The following is a 20,266-nucleotide window of genomic DNA, read 5'->3' as shown; positions in this document are numbered from 1 at the left end:
TGATGATAGTGGTGATGACAATGGTGATGATGACAGTAGTAGTGATGATGATGATGATGGTGATAATGGTGATGACAACGGTGATGATGATAAAGGTGGTGATGATGATGACAGTGGTGATGATGGTGATAATGCTGCTGATGATAATGGTGATGCTGCTGCTGACAATGGTAATGATGACAATGGTGATGATGACAGTGGTGATAATGTTGATGTTGATGATGACAGTGATGATGATGGTGATAATGGTGATGATGACAATGGTAATGATGATGATGACAATAGTAATGATGATGATGATAATGGTGATGATGATGATGACAATGGTGATGATGACAGTGGTGATGATGATGATGATGATGATGATGACAGTGGTGATGATGATAATGGTGATGCTGCTGCTAACAATGGTAATGATGACAATGGTGATGATGACAGTGGTGATAATGTTGATGATGACAGTGGTGATGATGGTGATAATGGTGATGATGACAATGGTGATGATGATGATGACAATGGTAATGATGATGATGATAATGGTGATGCTGCTGCTAACAATGGTAATGATGACAATGGTGATGATGACAATGGTGATAATGTTGATGTTGATGATGACAGTGGTGATGATGGTGATAATGGTGATGATGACAATGGTAATGATGATGATGACAATAGTAATGATGATGATGATAATGGTGATGATGATGATGACGATGGTGATGATGACAATGGTGGTGATGATGACAGTGGTGATGATGATGATGATGATGATGACAGTGGTGATGATGACAGTGGTGATGATGATGATGATGATGATGACAGTGGTGATGATGATGATAATGGTGATGCTGCTGCTAACAATGGTAATGATGACAATTGTGATGATGACAGTGGTGATGATGGTGATAATGGTGATGATGACAATAGTGATGACAATGGTGGTGATGATGATGACAGTGGTGATGATGATAATGGTGATGATGACAATGGTGATGATGATGGTGATGATGGCAATGGTGGTGATGATGATGACAGTGGTGATGATGATGATGACAGTGGTGATGATGATTGTAATGGTGATGCTGCTACTGACAATGGTAATGATGGTGATAATGGTGATGATGATAATGGTGATGCTGCTGCTGATGGTGATGATGATAATGGTGATGCTGATGATAATGGTGATGATGATGATGACAGTAGTGATGATGATGATGGTGATGATGGTGATGATGACGACAGTGGTGATGACGACAGTGGTGATGATGACAGTGGTGATGATGGTGATAATAGTGATGATGATAATGGTGATGCTGATGATGATGGTGATAATGGTGATGATGGTGGTGATGATGATGATAATGGTGATGACGACAGTAGTGATGATGATGATGTTGATGATGGTGATGGTGATAATGGTGATGATGGTGGTGATGATGATGATAATGGTGATGCTGCTACTGACAATGGTGATGATGACAATGGTGATGATGACAGTGGTGATGGTGATAATGGTGATGATGATGATAATGGTGATGATGATGATGTTGATGATGGTGATGGTGATGATGGTGATGATGGTAATGATGATGATGATAGTGGTGATGATGGTGATATTGATGATGAGAATGGTAATGATGGTGATGATAGTGGTAATGATGATGATGACAGTGGTGATGATGATGGTGACAGTGGTGATGAAGATGATGGCAATGGTGATATTAATGATGAAGATGATGATGATGACAATGCTGACAACGGCAAAGATGGCGATGATGAAGATGATGGTAACTCTGTTTCTGCTGATCAGGATTATAAAAAAAAATTCCTCTTTGTTTTAAGATATTGGTTTTCAAAGTGTGGTTCCCTACCACAGTATAAGCATTTGGACTTCTTGGAAATACAAATCCTTACACCCCACTCTGGGCCTACTGAACTAGAAACGCTGGGTGGGACCCAGCAGTGTGCGTTTTTAATAAACCCGCAGGGTAATTCTGATGAAAAGTAACGTTCAAAAACCACTGCTGTAGGATAAAAAGGAAAGGATTGGAATAGCCCCACGGTTTCTTCTAGTGGCAAAGTTACTCTAAAATCACATAACTATAATTTTTCCACTGATGTTGTTTCACTGTCTGTAAAAAAAAAAAAAATCAGGCCTCACAGACTCAAGACAGATGACTGTCTGATCTAATCACTCTGGGACCTAAATGGCAATTTTCTCTCAAATAAGTGATTTGTGATGATTGATGGGCATAGTCACAGAAAACTGTACCCTAAAGCCAGTGACTATTAATTATGGTCCTTCCAGGCCCCGGCAGAGTCCTGTCTTGCCCGGTAATCCAGTTCTGGTTTGGGGAGGTTTCTGCACCCGGGCGTTGTGTCCTGCTAGCTCATCTCCAAACCCTCTGTTGCTGATGTTACTCATCAATGTTGCACCCTCCTCCAGGCCACACCCTAAGGGGAGCCTGGGACCTCTCCTCGGGCAGCTGCCCAGCAGAGGGGCTGTCAGGCCAGGATGAGCACGTTTCCTGAGAGCAGGAGGCCAAGGTCAACACCACAGATCTGAGTTCTGAGCCCTCTCCGTGATGGTGGACAGACACAGAGACTGGGAAGGCCGGTTAGACTTCAAGTCAAATAGACCAATGAAACCAGCCCCTGTGAACTGCGTCAGGCTCGATCTGACAGGGTCATTTTCATCCCATTTCTCCCGTAAGCATCAGCCGGACAGAACTAGAGGGAGGACGGGGCCTAGAAACAGCCCCATCGGTCTCCCTTGGCGGGAAGGGGTCTGCCGCTAGAGGACCTGCGCGTGCGGAGAGAGGGAACCATCAGCCCCCACGGGAAGAGGCCCCGGCTCACTTCCCACTCCCCGTCACAGCCCCTTCGCGAGTCCCGGAGACAGCACACGGCCCTCACCCGAGCAGACGGCCCCGGCGTCGTCCTCGTGGCCACAGCCGTGCGTGAACCAGGCGTCGTGGGCGCACAGGGCCAGGTGGCTCTCCTCACCGCTGCAGTGCACGTTGTCCAGGAGGATCTTCCCGAAGCCCGGCCCGAAGTGGGCGCCCAGCGGGGCCGACACCGCCCGGCCGCACCCCAGCTGCCTGCACACCACCTGGGCCTCCCGCAGGCCCCAGCCGTCCCCACACACCGAGCCCCAGGCGCCCTGGTAGAACACCTCCACGCGCCCGGAGCACCTCCCGGTGCCGTTGGCGAGCCTCATCGTGGGCGGGTCTTCTGCGGACACAAAAATACAGGCCCGTTTTGGAAACTTGCCTTTTGCTCTCAGCCTATTTGCCCAGCTCCCCAAGCAGGGAGGATTTTTGATCACTCCCCATTTACGAGCGCCTTCTAGAAAACCACCGCTCAATAATCCCGCCGCTGCGTGCGGTGGCCCCTGGCAGTCGCGCCACAAAGCGGATCAGGTTGTGGAACATGCGTTGCTGAGCCAGGACCTGCCCTCAGCCGGGCAGACACGAAACATCACAGAAATGTATTTCTATCCGTGGGGAAATGCGCCCATTATGCGGTTTATTCAAAAAGGTTCAGCACCATAGCTGTTAAAAGCAGTAAAATCTATCTATAAATCTTTATAGCTGGGAACACAGATACATCTCAAAAATGTGACACTGAGTAAAGAATACAAAGGAGTGGATGATAGACGGGGACTGATATCATCGGTGTGAAAGAAAATCACAAAATGACGCACCTAGAGTCGCCCAATTCCTATTTGTGAAAGTCTTGAAATGAACTACACGGAGTGGCCAGATGATGATGATCTCTGAACGCATAATAACCTGGCCACTCAATGTATATCCTATAGAATAAAAGGCTAATATGCAAATTATCTCCTTGACCAGGAGTTCGACCAGTAGGCAGGCCGGCCAACCGCCCATGTCCCCTCCCCCTGGCCAGGTGGCCGGACCCCACCCATGCACGGATTCATGCACCGGGCCTCTAATATATACACACAAACACACATACACATACACACACACACACACACACACACACACACACACTGAGTGGCCAGGTTATTATGCGTTCAGAGATCATCATCATCTGGCCACTCAGTGTAGAACGACACACACCACATCCAGGAGAGTGCTTGTCTCCGCGGCAGAGGAAGAGAACAGAGTGGGGATGGGGAGTCTGGGGACGTCAAAGCTGCCTGTCATGTCTTATTTCTTGACAAGATGGAAACCCAGAGTGACCAACGGTGAGCACCAGCCCTGGAGGCACGGGGGCAGCTGTTTGCTTCCTCATTCCCCTCATTGTCTGAACTGCAGGGGCAGGAAAGCGGGGTGCTCGGGAGCTCAGCCGGGTGCTGGGGGCCTGGTCCTCTCGCCCTGGCCCCGTGCAGCCCCGCCCCCTCCCTGGCTGTCACGACCTCCCCTGGGGCTCACGCGCACCGTGGCGCGTCCTGTGAGCAGGTGGCTGACCTGGCGGGCTGGGCCAAGGATCGTCGGCTCTACGACTCCAAGGTGGCGGGTCCACGGCAGGTGGCTCTAGAACGACACGGAGGCGGTGGTCAGGGCCGCAACGCCTTCCTGAGACACAGGTGAGACCCCGTCAGAGAAGGACTCAGCTGGCCCCTGCCCAAGAGCCGCCCGCCTGGCCACGTACTGCTCACAGAGAAGGACCCGCCTCTCACGAGGCTGGGGGTCAAGTTCAGGCGACAGAGAGGACGCTCCTGATGCCATCCTGCTTTCCCCAAACACCTCGCCCCCTTTTTAAAAAAAAATAAAGTTTGGGGGTTCATCCTCCCCCAAGGATATTTTTCCATTGATTTTTAGAGAGAAACACCCATGATGAGAAAGAATCATGGACCGGCTGCCTCTTGCACGCCCCTCCACTGGGGATGGAGCCCACAACCTGGGCATGTGCCCTGACCGGGAATCGAACCGTGACCTCCTGGTTCATAGGTCGACGCTCAACCCCTGAGCCGGGCCTGATGTTCTTTGACAGTAACGTTATGGATAAACACCAAGTGAAGCTGGACAGCGAGAATCCAGGCACCTCGGGGTCCCCGTCCCTCTCCGCACAGCGTGCCCTCTCCGATGGAACAGCAGTCACCAGCGATGGGCGGTGCAACGTAGCAGCTGCGATAAACTCAGTCACCGGGGCCGGGGGCCGGGGGGGGGAGGCGGGGGTCCTACCTGGCGATGCTGAACGCGCCGCAGTCCGAGGAGGCGGCGGAGTGGAGCCGGCTGCAGGCAGCACTGCAAGAAAGACGCACCCGTCAGCCTGCCGCACGCGGCCCCGTCTGTGTGGTCCCTTAGCTCCCACGGACGGACGCGTCTCGGAGGGAAAGGGGGTCGGTGAGCGGGAGAGACTGACCACAGAACTTGGGGGCACCGATGCCCAACACATGGACACAGGCAGCAGTGTGGTGAGGGCTGGGGAGGGGCAGGAGCGGGGTGGATGGGGTCAAGGCAGGGACAAGGGGGACATCTGTAATACTTTCAACAGTAAAGATAAATTTGAAAATAAGAAATAATAAGAATTCTCCCCCAAAGCCTTATCCGGTGTGGCTCAGCGGATAGAGCGCCGGCCTGCGGACCGAAGGGTCCCGGGTTCGATTCCGGTCAAGAGCACGTGCCCGATGGTGGGCTGGATCCCCAGCGTGGGGCGTGCAGGAGGCCGCCGAACCGTGATTCTCTCTCATCGTGGATGTTTCTCTCTCTCCCCCTCTCCCTTCCTCTCTGAGGTCAGTAAAAATATGTTTAAAAAAAAGAATCCCCCCCGCCCTGGCCGGTTTGGCTCAGTGGATAGAGCGTCGGCCTGCGGACTGAAGGGTCCCGGGTTCGATTCCGGTCAAGGGCATGTACCTTGGTTGCGGGCACATCCCCAGTAGGGGATGTGCAGGAGGCAGCTGATCGGTGTTTCTCTCTCATCGATATTTCTAGCTCTCTATCCCTCTCCCTTCCTCTCTGTAAAAAGTCAATAAAAGATTAAAAAAAAAAAAAAAGAATCCCCCCAAAGAAGCGCTCATGAACAGAAGTGCTCACAGTGACTTGAGGGGGGTGCGGCCAGCGAGGGCCCCCCATGATCTCACAAGTTGTGGTTTCGCCTCAACTCTGAAGGGCCCACCAGGTAGGTGCTAGACGTGCTGAGCCGCCTCTCAGCCACGGGCCCTGGGTCCCGTTCAGCTCGCTCGCCCCGTCCTCCCTCCCAGACGCCATGTCCCAGGCAGGTCTTTGGTGTTTTGTGATAAGAATTATGTGCAGTCCGGCCGGCGTGGCTCAGGGGTTGAGCGTCGACCTAGGAACCGGGAGGTCACGGTTCGATTCCCGGTCAGGGCACAGGCCGGGGTGCTGGCTCCATCCCTCGTAGGAGGCGCGCAGGAGGCAGCCGATCCATGATTCTCCCTCGTATTTTTAAAAAGGTTTTAATGATTTTAAAGAGAGCGGAAGGGAGAGGAAGAGAGAGAGAGAAACATCCATGATGAGAGAGAATCATGGGTCGGCTGCCTCCTGCACGTCCCCCACTGGGGATCGAGCCCGCCACCCGGGCCTGTGCCCCGACCGGGACTCGAACCCTGACCTCCTGGTTTCTAGGTGGACGCTCAGCCCCTGAGCCACACCGGCCAGGCCACAAGCATTCTTCAAAGTGGAGCTGGCGGTCGGAGAGTCAGAGAGAAATTCGCAGACACGACACGGCTGGCTTTGGAGGCAGAAGAGGGAGGCCCCGAGGCAAGGAGGGGGCGGCCTCGGACCCGGGAGAGGCAGGCCGTGGTCCTGCCCGCGGCCTCCAGGTGGACAAGACTCTGGACGGCGGTTTCGCGCGGTGAGACTCGTCCTGGACTCTGACCTCAGAGCCGAAGGCAGCGCATGGGTGCGGCTCACGCACCAGGTTTGTGAGGTCCGGTGATCACAGCACAGGACCGGTGACCACAGCACAGGACCGGTGACCACAGCACAGGACCGGTGATCACAGCACAGGACACGCAGACACGAGCCCCTGTTACATGGCCTCCAATGCTGCCTCCTCCGAGGCACGGAGCACGCGGCCGGGAAGCGCTGAGCGAGCCTGAAGCCCTCCGAGCAGCGGCCGAGCGACGCCGACCGGCAGCCTCGGACCCACTCATGATGTCTGGGAGGACGCATTCCAAACATCACAGCGCCGTCCTCTCTGAGGATGGGGGGTATCTTGGGGGATGGCCCTGAGAACAAGCTCCCCACAAACTCAGCCATGGGGGCGCTGGGGGTCCCCAGGGAAGGGACTCCAGGCCACGCCCCTTGTGCATCTCTTTCCTGAATTTGGGGGGACCGTGAGACTCTCGGGGGGGACAGCACAGAAGGCCCCTTACCTGAGAGGATGGTGTCCGAGTTCCCGTCATCTATGGGCACGAGAGAAATGGAGAAGTTTTCATGTGATTAAAGGGGTGACGTTCACGTCACCTGCTTCTGAGCGTCAGCGCCGCCCCAAGGGGACAGGTCAGAAAAGGGCCTGAGGACACAGGCCCGGAGCAGTGCCTCCCCGGACATCCTGGGCGCTCGGACGTGCTCGCCCGTGGGGTTGTTTTGAGGAGACCCCACAGCTACAGCTTCACCCCGGGGCGGGGCCGCTCTGCAGAACGGCTCACGGAGCAGGCCCCCCCCCCCCGGGCCAGAGCGCCACCTGCCGGCCAGGGCAGCGGTGCCCACCTGGGACCAGAGCCGGTGGCCACGGCCCGTCCACGTCCGAGCCCCTTCCCAGCCCTGCCTCTCGGGACCCAGGGGCACCATCCGTCCCCCGGGGCCCTCGGTGAACATGGCTGCTCTCCGTGTCGCGTACACGCATCCGCCACAGATGTCAAAGGACCGACAGGGCGCACTGCGTTCCTTCCCTGGACCCTGCCCCCTGCCTGCCCGGGGGTGCGGAGAACGGGAGTGTCAGGCTGATGGGACAGAAGCGTGAACTCACCCAGTGCCGGCTGCAGGCGCTCGGTCTCGGCGGCTACGTGGGGGGAGAAGGTCACGTTAGAAAAGGGCCAGGATGTCGTCCTAGAAAAGCTCCAACCAGAACACGCTTCAGCGCGAGAGAACGTGACTCCCGAATAAAAAGGTCGGCCCTCCGGCCTCAGTTCAGGGGGCGGTTCATCAGCCATCACACACATACGGGGTGAGCCGGACAGTGTGCCTGGCCACACGTGTCCCACTCCGCTGCGCTGCGTGTGGCCGCCCTGCAGACTCCGTGCGACCGGGAGGCAAACCCTCCTCGCGCCACGGAACAGGCAGAGCGCGCGGCTCTGAGACAGACGCGTTGATAGATCTCTAACCCCCACCCGACGGAACAAAGCCAATCGAGGGGGAAAAAGAGAAACCAAAGAAACAAAGCCAATCGAGGGGGAAAAGAGAAACCAAAGATAAATGTAAGCAAGCCAACCCCCCCCCCCCACGCACCCACACGTGCATGCACGCACCCACTCGGCCCCAATGTCTGAGCTGTTTGAATGGACTTTGAAAACATATTAGTTACGTTAGTGCCACACAGATAGCGCCCCTCGGGCGGCAGCCACGGGAAGGTCAGCCCGTGACCCGCTCTCTGCTCTGGACCCACGAAGCCACTTCCTTCTTCCCATCGGCACACGGGCGTCTTTCATCGTGGCGAGCTGAATACCAGCCACGTGTTGGGTGGAAATTCATTTGTGTATGTGTGTGGCTGTGTGCATGGGTGTGAATGTATGTACACTGAGTGGCCAGATGATGATGATCTCTGAACGCATAATCATCTGGCCACTCAGTGTCTATCCTATAGAATAAAAGGCTAATATGCAAATTGTCTCCTCCACCAGGAGTTTGACCAGCAGGCAGGCCGGCCAACCGCCCATGTCCCTTCCCCCTGGCCAGGCTGGCCAGACCCCACTCATGCACGAATTCATGCACCGGGCCTCTAATATATATATATATTATACTGAGTGGCCAGATTATTATGCATTCAGAGATCTTAATAATCGGCCACTCAGTGTATGTGAGAGCGTGTGCATGTGTGCGGCTATGTGCATGCACATGCATGAGCATATGTATGTGAGACCATGTGCATATGTGCATGTGTGAGTGTGTGTGCATGTGTGTGACTATATGTATGCAAGAGAGTGTGTGCATGCGTGGGGGTGTGTGTGCCTGTGTGTGGGTGGGAGGGGGAGGTTGGCCCGCAGAGCTATCAGCTGGCACAGCGCTGCTGAACGCCTGACCGGGGGTGAATGCAAGCAGGCGGCTGGGGGCCCGGCCCAGATCTGACACCACAGACCCCCACCCCGACCGCGGCGCCAGGGGGAGCCCTGGCTGAGTGCCCCGGGCGGGGCCGTGGGCGGGGAGGGGGTGGCCAGTGTCGGGCCTAGAGGCAGAGCAGGTGTGCGCCCAGCTGGGCAGGTCGCAACTCGATCGCGTTGCGGTTTTAGCGAGATTGCCCGTGTTTGCCTTGGCTCGTGCCGAGCAGATAAACTCTACGCGGGGGACAAGCGCACCTCCAGACACAGCCCTCGCTGTTCCCGGAAGCTCTGGGGGCCCATTGTCTGTAAGGAGCTTGTGCAACCGGCTAAGGCGCCCACAGCCCCCCCGGGCCGTATCGCATGGCTGACCCCACGCTCCCGGACGCCCAAGGACACGTCTGTAAGCTGCAGAGGAAGGGCACTCGGGGCAGAGGCGGCGAGAGCACAGGTGGGGGAGCCTGGGGCCAGGCCGTGCCGGAGAAGACGCCCCGGCGAATGCAGCTACTCGCCTGCAAGGCCCCCGTGCCTCTCAAATCCCCTGGACGCCAGCAGCTCAGGAAACACCCCGAGATCCTGGCGAGCTTGCTCTGGAGGACCCGGGCAGCGGGCAGCAGCGGTGGGAGAGTCTGGGGCGTTGTTGGCCACTCACTCGATTTGACCATTTCCGGAGTGCCCGCTGCTGTGCCAACGGTGCCGGGAAACCGGCCCGCGTGTCACGCCGTGCGCCCTCGGCGTGCGGGGTTGGCAGGCAGTCAGGACAGGGCAGAGGAAGGAGACGGTTGGACCCTCCTATCAGAGGCCCAGCTCAGGGTAATGAATCGCCCCCGTTTTGGCTGGTTTCGCCACTGGGACTCGATTTCTCAGGGGGATGGGAGGGGGGGGCGGGACAGGAGGTGAGGCTGACCTTCGCCCCAGGGATCTGCTCGGGGCTGTTTCCAGCGCAGCATCGAGTTGTTACCAAGGTGTTGTCTTAAGAGAATCGCTGGGTTTTAGGGGAGCTTTATCCAGTTCCCAGCAATCTTTAAACTCACTTGTCCCAAACTGGGGGTTGTCTCCACCCCCCCCCACGTCTATTCTAAATCCTTTAAAATACATATATTTTACAAATTGATTTCAGAGAGGGAGAGAGAGAGAGACAGAAACATCCATGATGAGAGAGAATCCTGGATCAGCTGCCTCCTGCATGCCCCCTAGCGGGCATCGAGTCTACAACCCGGGCCTGTGCCCTGACTGGGAATCTAGCCGTGACCTCCTGGTCATAGGGTGACGCTCAAGCACTGAGCCACGCCGGCCGGGCCGTCCTCAATCCCTTAGACACCCGACTCCATACAGATTAAGTCCTAGTCCAAGTCTACCTGCCGAGAGCAGCATGCACTTCTTCGAGCGAGGCCCTGTGGGCAGAGCTCACCCAGGTTCACGCAGCTAGATCTGGGGTCCCCACTCTACACCCCCAAAGTGGTCCTTTTTTCCCTCCGGTCCCCACTCTACACGCCCAAAGCGGTCCTTTCTTCCCTCCGGTCCCCACTCTACACCACCAAAGCGGTCCTTTCTTCCCTCCGGTCCCCACTCTACACCCCCAAAGCGGTCCTTTCTTCCCTCCGGTCCCCACTCTACACCCCCAAAGCGGTCCTTTCTTCCCTCCGGTCCCCACTCTACACCCCCAAAGTGGTCCTTTTTTCCCTCCGGTCCCCACTCTACACCCCCAAAGCGGTCCTTTCTTCCCTCCGGTCCCCACTCTACACCCCCAAAGCGGTCCTTTCTTCCCTCCGGTCCCCACTCTACACCCCCAAAGTGGTCCTTTTTTCCCTCTGGTCCCCACTCTACACCCCCAAAGTAGTCCTTTCTTCCCTCTGGTCCCCACTCTACACCCCCAAAGTGGTCCTCTCTTCCCTCCAGCATCACATTTGCCTCATCGGAGCCCATACCACGAACTCGCATGCCCCGTTATCTCAAACACTCGAAACTCGCTGTGCTTCAGAGATGCCCCGTGCATTTCCTTTTTATCTATTAATTATATTTCTTGATGTCAGAGAGGCAGGGAGAGAGAGAGAGAGAAACATCCATGATGAGAGAGAATCTTGGATCGGCCACCTCCTGCACACCCCCTAGTGGGGATGGGGAGCCCGCAACCCCGGGCATGTACCCTGACGGGGATCGAACCCGGGACCTTCAGTCCACAGGCTGACGCTCTATCCACTGAACCACACCAGCCGGGGCGAGAAAGCCCCCTGCATTTTCCGCATACGCTTGGCACAGCCCCCAGGAGCGCCCGCCTGCAGGCTGCTGATCGGCTGGAGAGAAGGACCCCTTCCCACTGGCATGTATCCACGATGCCTCTATTGCAGCCGTGGGCAAACTACGGCCCGCGGGCCGGATCCGGCCCGTTCCGCTGTTCTATCCGGCCCGCGGAGCCGAAAGAGCGGAAGGTTCTCTTGCTCTCCCCTCCGCTCCTTTACTTTGAATTGATATTCGTTCACACAAACACTCCATCCATGCTTTTGTTCCGGCCCTCCGGTCCAGTTTAAGAACCCATTGTGGCCCTCGAGTCAAAAAGTTTGCCCACCCCTGCTCTATTGCCTGAACCTGTGGCGGGAATATTGAAAGAGGAACCACTGGGGATGGATACGGGTGGGGGAAACGCTTTAATCGGATGCTGAGCATCCGCATCGCCCTCTCTTCCCGGTATAAGATCCCCAGTTTAAGAGCTTGTCGCGTCTAATGACAGTTCACACTGACTTGGCGGTTTCTCGCCTGAGGCACGCTTCCAAGGAATTTATGAACCTCATCCATTAAATCTCCCCGGTGAGAGCAACGGGCCGCAGCCGCAGGGATGCAAAGCCCGCCCACATTCATGTGGTCGGGAAATAGGGACCCGGGGCCTGAGCCGTGCCGACCTCCTGGCCCTACGTCACAGCCCCACGCTCGCTCATCATCAGACGTGTACATGCTGAGCTCCTTCGGAACACCCTTGCGTGTTCTAGCAAATACTCGGAGGCCCGAGGAGCTACTCAGTGACCTGCAGACTGAAAGGAGAGTTTGGGCATGAACTTTACAATCAAACGTTATTCTGTGGGTGGTGACGAGGTTTTTCTTTACAGCGAATAAAAATTTTATCCACGCTATTTGCCGTTCAGGGGTATTTCCGAGCCTTTGTTGGTTAGTGTAAGCGGGAAAGCTAAGTAACAGAGGACTTTAATGTTCCCCCCCCACCCTCAAGTCACAAAATAACGATAAAAGTAATCGAAATGATGGGGACAGTTTGATTTAGTGTAGTTCCAACTTAAACTAAAACGTCCCTAGGAGGACTAGCTGTGAAGTCCAGATTAAGGCTAAGCTTACCCAACTGATAATTCTTTAAAACAAAAAGGATAGAGATGTTCAGGTTAGAAGACTTCATGAATCAAATCTAGATCATTGTACATCACGTCAACGGTTTCAGGGGAAGGTATTCTTTGTGGTACATTTTCCAATGCCATCCAGCAACAGGAAAGAAATCGTGGCCGTGATTCAATACCTCCACTGCCTCACGTCAGCGTGCGGGCCAGAGAGCACGTCGAAACCCTGAAGGCCCCCGGCCAGTGCCCCTCCTTCTTCGTAAAAAGAAAAAAAAAATTGCCCTAACCGGTTTGGCTCAGTGGATAGATGTTGGCCTGCGGACTGAAGGGTCCCAGGTTCGATTCCAATCAAGGGCATGTACCTTGGTTGTGGGCACATCCCCAGTGGGGAGTGTGCAGGAGGCAGCTGATGGATGGTTCTCTCTCATCGATGTTTCTAACTCTCTATCCCTCTCCCTTCCTCTCTGTAAAAAATAAATAAATAGCCCTAACCGGTTTGGCTCGGTGGATAGAGCGTTGGCCTGAGGACTCAAGGGTCTCAGGTTCGATTCTGGTCAAGGGCACGTACCTTGGTTGTGGGCACATCCCCAGTGGGAGGTGTGTAGGAGGCAGCTGATCGATGTTTCTCTCTCATCAATGTTTCTAACTCTCTATCCCTCTCCCTTCCTCTCTGTAAAAAATCAACAAAATATATTAAATAAATAAATAAATAAACAAACAAACATAAATAAATAAATAAAATAAAAATTAAAAATGGATTTTTTTTGTGCCCTGACTGGGATTGAACCCGGGACCCTACAGGGGTTCAAGAAAATCGATATTTTATTGATTTCAGAGACAGGAAGGGAGAGAGAGAGGGCAGAGAAGCATCAGGATGAGAGAATCATTGATTGGCTGCCTCCTCCACGCCCCACACTGGGGATCGAACCCGCAACCGGGCATGCTCATGGGTCCACGCTCCACCCCTGAGCCACGCCGGCTGGACCAAGTGTCCCTTCTGCGCCCGTCTCTCTCCAGAACCCTCACAACAGAGCCACCCTGGTATAGAGCAGTCCACGGGCCAGTGCCTCGCCCACAAAACAGAAACCCACAGAAAACCCTGGACCCAGCGCCCCCAAACCCACCAGCCCGGCTAAGCGTGTCACAGCGGCGTCTCCCTCCGTGGCTGGATCGCATTCAACAGGGGAAGGCCCTGTTGGCCTGGATTCCATTCTAAGCTTCCCCACAGCAGGTTGGGGGGGCTCTGTGGGGGTACCCACACTTTCCCTGTCCTCCCTGGGACAGGCCGGAGCAAGGGGCCCCGGGCACCCACGGCTGTACCTGTTTGGAGTAGAAAAACCCCGGGCAGGAGCAGCAGCCCCAGCAGGGGGGCCGGGCAGCCCATGTCGAGGTGTCCAGCGGCTGCAGGCCGGCCCGCGGCCTTATATGCTCACAGGCTCCGGGGGCGGGCGGCCCTGCAACTCGATGCCTTGTGCTGGGATTGGACGGGTGGGGCACTCCCTGCGGGAGAAGGTGGTGATACCTGCTGGAGGCCTGCACGGAGCCCAGGGGGTGGGAGGTGCGGCCGGAGGGGTGACGAGGCAGATGGTGAGCTGGCCCCGGCTGGGCAGGTGGGACCCCGAGTTCCAGGAGCCCTGGATGTCACGGACACCCCGTTTCCTCCCGCCCATGGCACGTCCTAGGGCAGGGGTGGGCAAACTTTTTGACTCGAGGGCCACCATGGGTTCTTCAACGGGACCGGAGGGCCGGAACAAAAGCATGGATGGAGTGTTTGTGTGAACTAATATAAATTCAAAGTAAAGGAGCGGAGGGGAGAGCAAGAGAACCCTCCGCTCTTTCGGCTCCGCGGGCCGGATAGAACAGCCGAACGGGCCGGATCCGGCCCGCGGGCCGTCGTTTGCCCACGGCTGGCCTAGGGGAAGAAGCGGCGGGAATGGACTCGCCTTTCAACCACATCCCCGAATTCCCGCCCCGCCTTCATCGCAGTTCACGGTGTCTCAGTCGTATTCCCCCGCGGGCTTGTCGGCTCTTTGAGGGACGCACTTCCCTTGAGCTCCTCCTGGCCCTGCTGATAGCCCTGCTTCCTCAGCGTGAGGCCCGGGACTGCATATTCGAGGAGGAGCCTGGAGGGCCTCACCCCTACCTGATGCTCGTCGGACGATCGCTTCCCCAGCGGACACCTGACTTAGCTGCTTGGCTTCCAGGAGCAAGTCAGCCCTTAGCCTCCGAGGTCTCTCCTCCGCTCGGAGTCCCGGATGCCGAGGTTTCCGACAGAGCTCGCCCGCCTTCCAGAGCAGGTGACCCCCTGCGAGCGAGACGGGGGTCGGGGGGAGGGCAGGGGGCTTTACAGACGCGGGGGCCTGGGTTGTGGAACGATGCGGAAAGGAAGCGCTTTTCCAACCGAAGGCGCCATCTGTTCTTACCTGTAAAGGCCATTCTGCAGGCTGGAGGCCCTGGCCTGGCTGCTCGCTCAGTGGTTAGCGTTTCGGCCCGAGGACTGAAAGGTCTCGGGTTTGACTCTGGTCAAGGGCACGCACCTGGGTCGCAGGCTCGATCCCTGGCCCTGGTCGGGGTGCGTGGGGGAGGCAAGCGGTCAGTGCGTCTCTTCGCATCGATGTTTCTCTCTCTCTCTGTCTCTCTTCCCTTCCACTCTCTCTAAAAATCAACGGAAAACGTCCTCGGGGGAGGATTGTCCAAAGGCCACGCTGCACGTTGGTGACCCCACCGTGTCGGTCGCTCTGACCTGCAGGAACGGCTTCCGGCTTCTCCCGCGTGTAGGACACCCAAGGTCCGCCAGGCCCACTCGGCCCTGATGGATCCTGGGTAGGAGGCTGGAGCTGGGGCTGCAGTTCAAAGGGCCTGGGGCCTGCTTCCTCCGCTGTGATCGAGGGAACACACTTCGTCTCGTTTCCTCATCCAGAACGGGCGAGACAGAACTGCCCGCCCCGCTTACCTCCGAGGGGTACTGGGCGGGGTCATTACAATTGGGCCTCTACAGGAGACTTGTACATTTCACGAGCAAGATTATTCTTTCTCAAGGGATGTCCCCGCGCCAAAACCGGTGTGGCTCAGTGGATAGAGCGTCAGCCTGCGGACTGAAAGGTCCCGGGTTCGATTCCGGTCAAGGGCATGTACCTTGGTTGCGGGCACATCCCCAGTGGGAGGTGTGCAGGAGGCAGCTGATCGATGTTTCTCTCTCATCGATGTTTCTAACTCTCTATCCCTCTCCCTTCCTCTCTGTAAAATATCAATAAAATATATTTTACAAAAAAAAGAGTAGTTGCACACAAAAATCAAAAAAAAAAAAAAAAAAAGAGAGATGTCCCCGTAACAGAGGTGTTGAGCTCCTTTGCTTTTAAAATATGTTTTCACTGACGTCAGAGAGGAAGGGAGAGGGAGAGAGCGACGGAAACATCAAGGATGAGAGAGAATCGTGCATCGGCTGCCTCCTGCACGCCCCCCAGTGGGGATGGTGCCCCCACAATCCAGACGTGTGCACACACCGGGAATCCAACCGTGACCGCCTGGTTCCTAGGTCGGCGCTCACCCCTGAGCCTCGCCGGCCAGCGGTTTCAAGCTTTTCTGACCGTCTCGTCGTCATTAACCGTAAACCCAGGTGACTTAGCCAAGGCAGGAAGAGGGGCACCCTGGGAGAGAGAGCGTGGCACAGACAGAAGAACCGGAGCTGGGACGGCAGTGGATCGGTGCATCGCTCTTCTGTAACCCCTCTCCCTTCGGAAGCCCCTCTGTCTAGGCCAGCCGTGGGCAAACTACGGCCCGCGGGCCGGATCCGGCCCGTTCGGCTGTTCTATCCGGCCCGCGGAGCCGAAAGAGCGGAAGGTTCTCTTGCTCTCCCCTCCGCTCCTTTACTTTGAATTTATATTCGTTCACACAAACACTCCATCCATGCTTTTGTTCCGGCCCTCCGGTCCAGTTTAAGAACCCATGGTGGCCCTCGAGTCAAAAAGTTTGCCCACCCCTGATCCTACCATGTGGCTGAAGTACAGTTTCAATCGTGGGATAAAGTACGGTAACAGGCGTGCAAGTCCTTGTATTTGCCTAGCACCGACTTCCCGCTGAGGGCTCCACATGCATTCTCTCTTCTTTTTAAAGTCTCGTTGAGCCCTGACCGGTGTGGCTCAGTGGATAGAGCGTCGGCCTGCGGACTGAAGGGTCCCAGGTTCGATTCCGGTCAAGGGCATGTACCTTGGTTGCGGGCACATCTCCAGTGGGAGGTGTGCAGGAGGCAGCTGATCGATGTTTCTCTCCCATCGATGTTTCTAGCTCTCTATCCCTCTCCCTTCCTCTCTGTAAAAAATCAATAAAATATAAAAAAACACACACACACAAAAAAAAACCACAATAAAATAAAATAAAATAAAGTCTCTTTGGCATCTAGTGGTGCCCGCTGGATATACTGGAAACCCGTTGCGAGTATCCCCAACAGACCAGGGCTGCTCGCATTGAGGGTCAGGCCAGCGCCTCCGACTACGCACTGCCCAGCACACCTGTGGCCAGCGTGGCTCAGCGATACAACACGTCTTATGGGTTAGCTCCGTGGTCGGCAAACCGCGGCTCACGAGCCACATGCGGCTCTTTGAGTGTGGCTCTTCCACAAACTACCACGGCCTGGGCGAGTCTATGTTGAAGAAGTGGCGTTAGAAGAAGGTTCCGTTTAAAAAATGTGGCTCTCCAGAGACATGTCCATCGTTGTGCTGTTGGTGTTTGGCTCTGTGGACGGATGCGTTTGTCGACCGCTGGGCTAGTTCATCCTCTTGGAGATTCTTTCATTTTACTTGTTTGCATCGTTCGGGGAGTTCGCAGAACATGTGTCTTCTCTCCGCTTTCTAGGCCGGGAACCTGACCCGGGAGACGTGGCCCCACCCACCGGGGCCCGCGGGGGCGGGAAGGAGCTGCAGGCCCAGGGCTCAGAGGCCTGTCTCTGTCCTTCAAAAGCCACGTGAGCCCGGCCGTGGCTCAGGGGCTGAGCATCCACCCAGGAACCAGGAGGTCAGGGTTCGATTCCCGGTCGGGGCACAGGCCTGGGTTGCAGGCTCATCTCCAGTGGGGGGCGTGCAGGAGGAGGCAGCCGATGCATCATTCCCTCCCATCGTGGATGTTTCTCTCTCTCTCCCTCTCCCTTCCTCTCGGAGTTCTATAAACACACATTTAAAACAACCAACCACCGATTGCTCGTTCACAGAACCAGCGGGCTCGCGCGCCAGCGCAGCACAGCCACGCGGGCCCAGCGCCCTTTGGAGATTCCAGCCCGGGCCGCTCTGGCCTCTTCCCCGGACTCGGGTCCGAGGCACCCAGGTGAAGGTCAGAGAAATGTACTCCTCCGGGTTAGATCCCAAAGATCCGCTGGGCGTCCGGCCTTCTCCCCCCCACCCCTCCCGCTGGGAGTTCCAGTGTCTTAGGAGCCGCTGCCAGCGAGGGATTTAAGATAAGACGGCTTCCTGTGTGTGGACGGACTGGTAACTCACGCGGATTTCTTGGCGCGCCCGCCCGAAGCCTGCTCAGAGGGCGGGGCGCCTTCCGGGGAGGCCAGGGTCGGCAGGGCGAGCGCCGGGACCACCATCCGCACGGCCTCTCGCCTCTTGGCTCCCACCTCCGTGCGTGGGGAAGACCGGGGTTCCCACCGACGACGCCGGAAAACCCAGGGAGCGGGCGGGACGCTTCCAGGGAGAGAGAACCTGCCCCACTTCCAGGCGGGAAGGGAGGCCTGGGGGAGGGCACGCCCTGCCTTTAACGAAACACGAGGAAGGCTGCGCGCCCAAGACGACGGTGATACCCGGCGAGGTTTCCTGAGAAACCGCGGGGGACGCGGGACGGAGACCGGCCCCCGGACCGGCCACCGGAACGGACGGCAGTCCCTGTACCGTCCCAGAGGGATGGCGAGTCTTTCCTATTGGTGAGCGGTGAGCCCCCTGAGCGGCCCCACCACCACGCGGAGCCCCAAACCCTTTCCTGGGCCCGACCTCCCCAGCGCGAACGGCAAGGACAGCAGCGAGTCTGGGAGCTGAGACAGGCCCCGGGCGCCCCTAGCTCCGGTGTCACGCCGCTCCGCACAGCGCGTTACTGCGCTGCTAATGGGGTTTGGGTTGTTTTTGTTTTTTGTTATTATTATTATTATTATTATTATTATTATTATTTAATATATATTTTATTGATTTTTTACAGAGAGGAAGGGAGAGGGATAGAGAGTCAGAAACATCGATGAGAGAGAAACATCGATCAGCCGCCTCCTGCACACCCCCCACCGGGGATGTGCCCGCAACCAAGGTACATGCCCTTGACCGGAATCGAACCCGGGACCCTTCAGTCCGCAGGCCGACGCTCTATCCACTGAGCCACACCGGTTAGGGCTGTTATTATTATTTTTTAAGATTTTAAAAATTGATTTCGGAGAGGAAGGGAGAGGAAGAAAGAGATAGAAACATCAACGGATCCATGATGAGAGAGAATCGTGGATCGGCTGCCTCCTGCACGCCCCCCACACCGGGGAGGGATCCGGCAACCTGGGCACGTGCCCTTGAGCGGGAATTGAACCCCGACCTCCTGGTTCATAGGTCGGTGCGCAACCGCTGAGCCACAGGAGCCGGGCTGACCCGGTTTGTTTTGGAAGCAGCTGCCTTCTAGGACTTGGACACCATTTAAAATATACCCGCATATTTAGATGAGGGAAGGCATCGATCGAGCGCTCATCGGCCCGTGCCTGCAGGTTCAGTGGACACGAGTGATGACCAGTGTTCCTCTCGAGGCGTCCTGATTGCAGACAAGCCGTCCCTGGCGGGCACGCAGCGGGCACTGCCCCCCTCCCGCCTTTTCCTGCCGCGTTTCCGCCGTCGGTGCTCAGCTCCGATCGCCTTATCAGACCAATGTGCACGGTCCAGTGGCCGCACCGCCTCCTGGGGAGCCGAAGCTCCGATTATCCCGAGCTGGGCGGGTCTGTGTTTTGTTTTGCTTCTTCTCGCTGGGATAGCGTGACCTTGGGCAAATCCCTGAACCTTGCCCAGCACACCGGCTCCTTTGTCCGAGTCTCCCCAACACGGGCCTCCTCGCGCTGCAAGTCACGCTGGGGACAAGGGGTTCAGTCGAGAAGGCCCCCCGGCGGGGCGGGCAGAGCACTGGCCCAGGGGCCGGGGGCGGGGGGGGGGCGTGGGGAGGGGAAGGGGACGGGGCAGGGAGAAGCCGAGGGCCAGAGCAGCACTTTAGCCCGGGCGCTGGGTGCGGCCAGATGTCGGGGGTGGGGGGGGAGGCTGCGTGAGGCCACGAGGGGCTGAGGAACCCGGGCTCCAGGGTGAAGGACCCTCCCTGCACCACGGCAGGTTTCGCCTCCTCCCTCCTCCTGGCAAAGGCCAGCGGTGCCCGCTCCTGGGGAAGCTGGGTGGGGGGGGGGGTCAGCCCTCCCCCGCCGATGCCTGCAGCTACGCAGAGGCCTCCCCGTGCCCCCCCCCCCCCGCCCCGCGCTGAGCCTTCACCCCGCCCGCCCACCTCCCTCCTGCTCCTGGCCCGGCCGTTTGCAGAGTCAGGTCCCTCCCCAACGTCACCGATACCCGGGGAGGCCACACGCGTGCGTTGTCTCCAGACACATCACATCGCGACTCTGCAGACGCACAGCTCGCCCCGCGGGCGGTCCGCGGAGCCCTGGCTGTGGGGAGTCCCCCAGGTTGTCATAGCACCGAACCCCCTTCTTCTCCTGTCAGAACGAGGCGTGTCCCGTGCACTGACCTCC

The 20,266-nt window shown here is 56.9% G+C and overlaps 1 protein-coding gene across 1 annotated transcript in view; it reads right to left on the bottom strand.

Moving 5' to 3' along the window:
• The window catches only part of LOC308257778 (scavenger receptor cysteine-rich domain-containing protein DMBT1-like), a gene marked incomplete at both ends in the record, with an annotated part of 61,008 nt that extends 46,044 nt beyond the window's left edge, over positions 1–14,964 (bottom strand). The window contains 5 exons of the mRNA XM_080687851.1: positions 2,917–3,234; positions 7,310–7,339; positions 7,906–7,938; positions 14,672–14,833; positions 14,952–14,964. Of these exons, the coding sequence (XP_080543977.1) occupies positions 2,917–3,234; positions 7,310–7,339; positions 7,906–7,938; positions 14,672–14,833; positions 14,952–14,964 (556 nt within the window). The remainder of the gene's footprint in view (positions 1–2,916; positions 3,235–7,309; positions 7,340–7,905; positions 7,939–14,671; positions 14,834–14,951) is intronic.
• Between the last annotated feature and the right edge of the window lie 5,302 nt (positions 14,965–20,266).

Source organism: Plecotus auritus (genome assembly GCF_963455305.1).
Source record: "Plecotus auritus genome assembly, chromosome: 9".
Classification (NCBI taxonomy): domain Eukaryota; kingdom Metazoa; phylum Chordata; class Mammalia; order Chiroptera; family Vespertilionidae; genus Plecotus; species Plecotus auritus.
The sequence above is the reverse complement of the archived record's forward strand: the minus strand, read 5'-3'. Positions and strand labels throughout refer to the sequence as shown.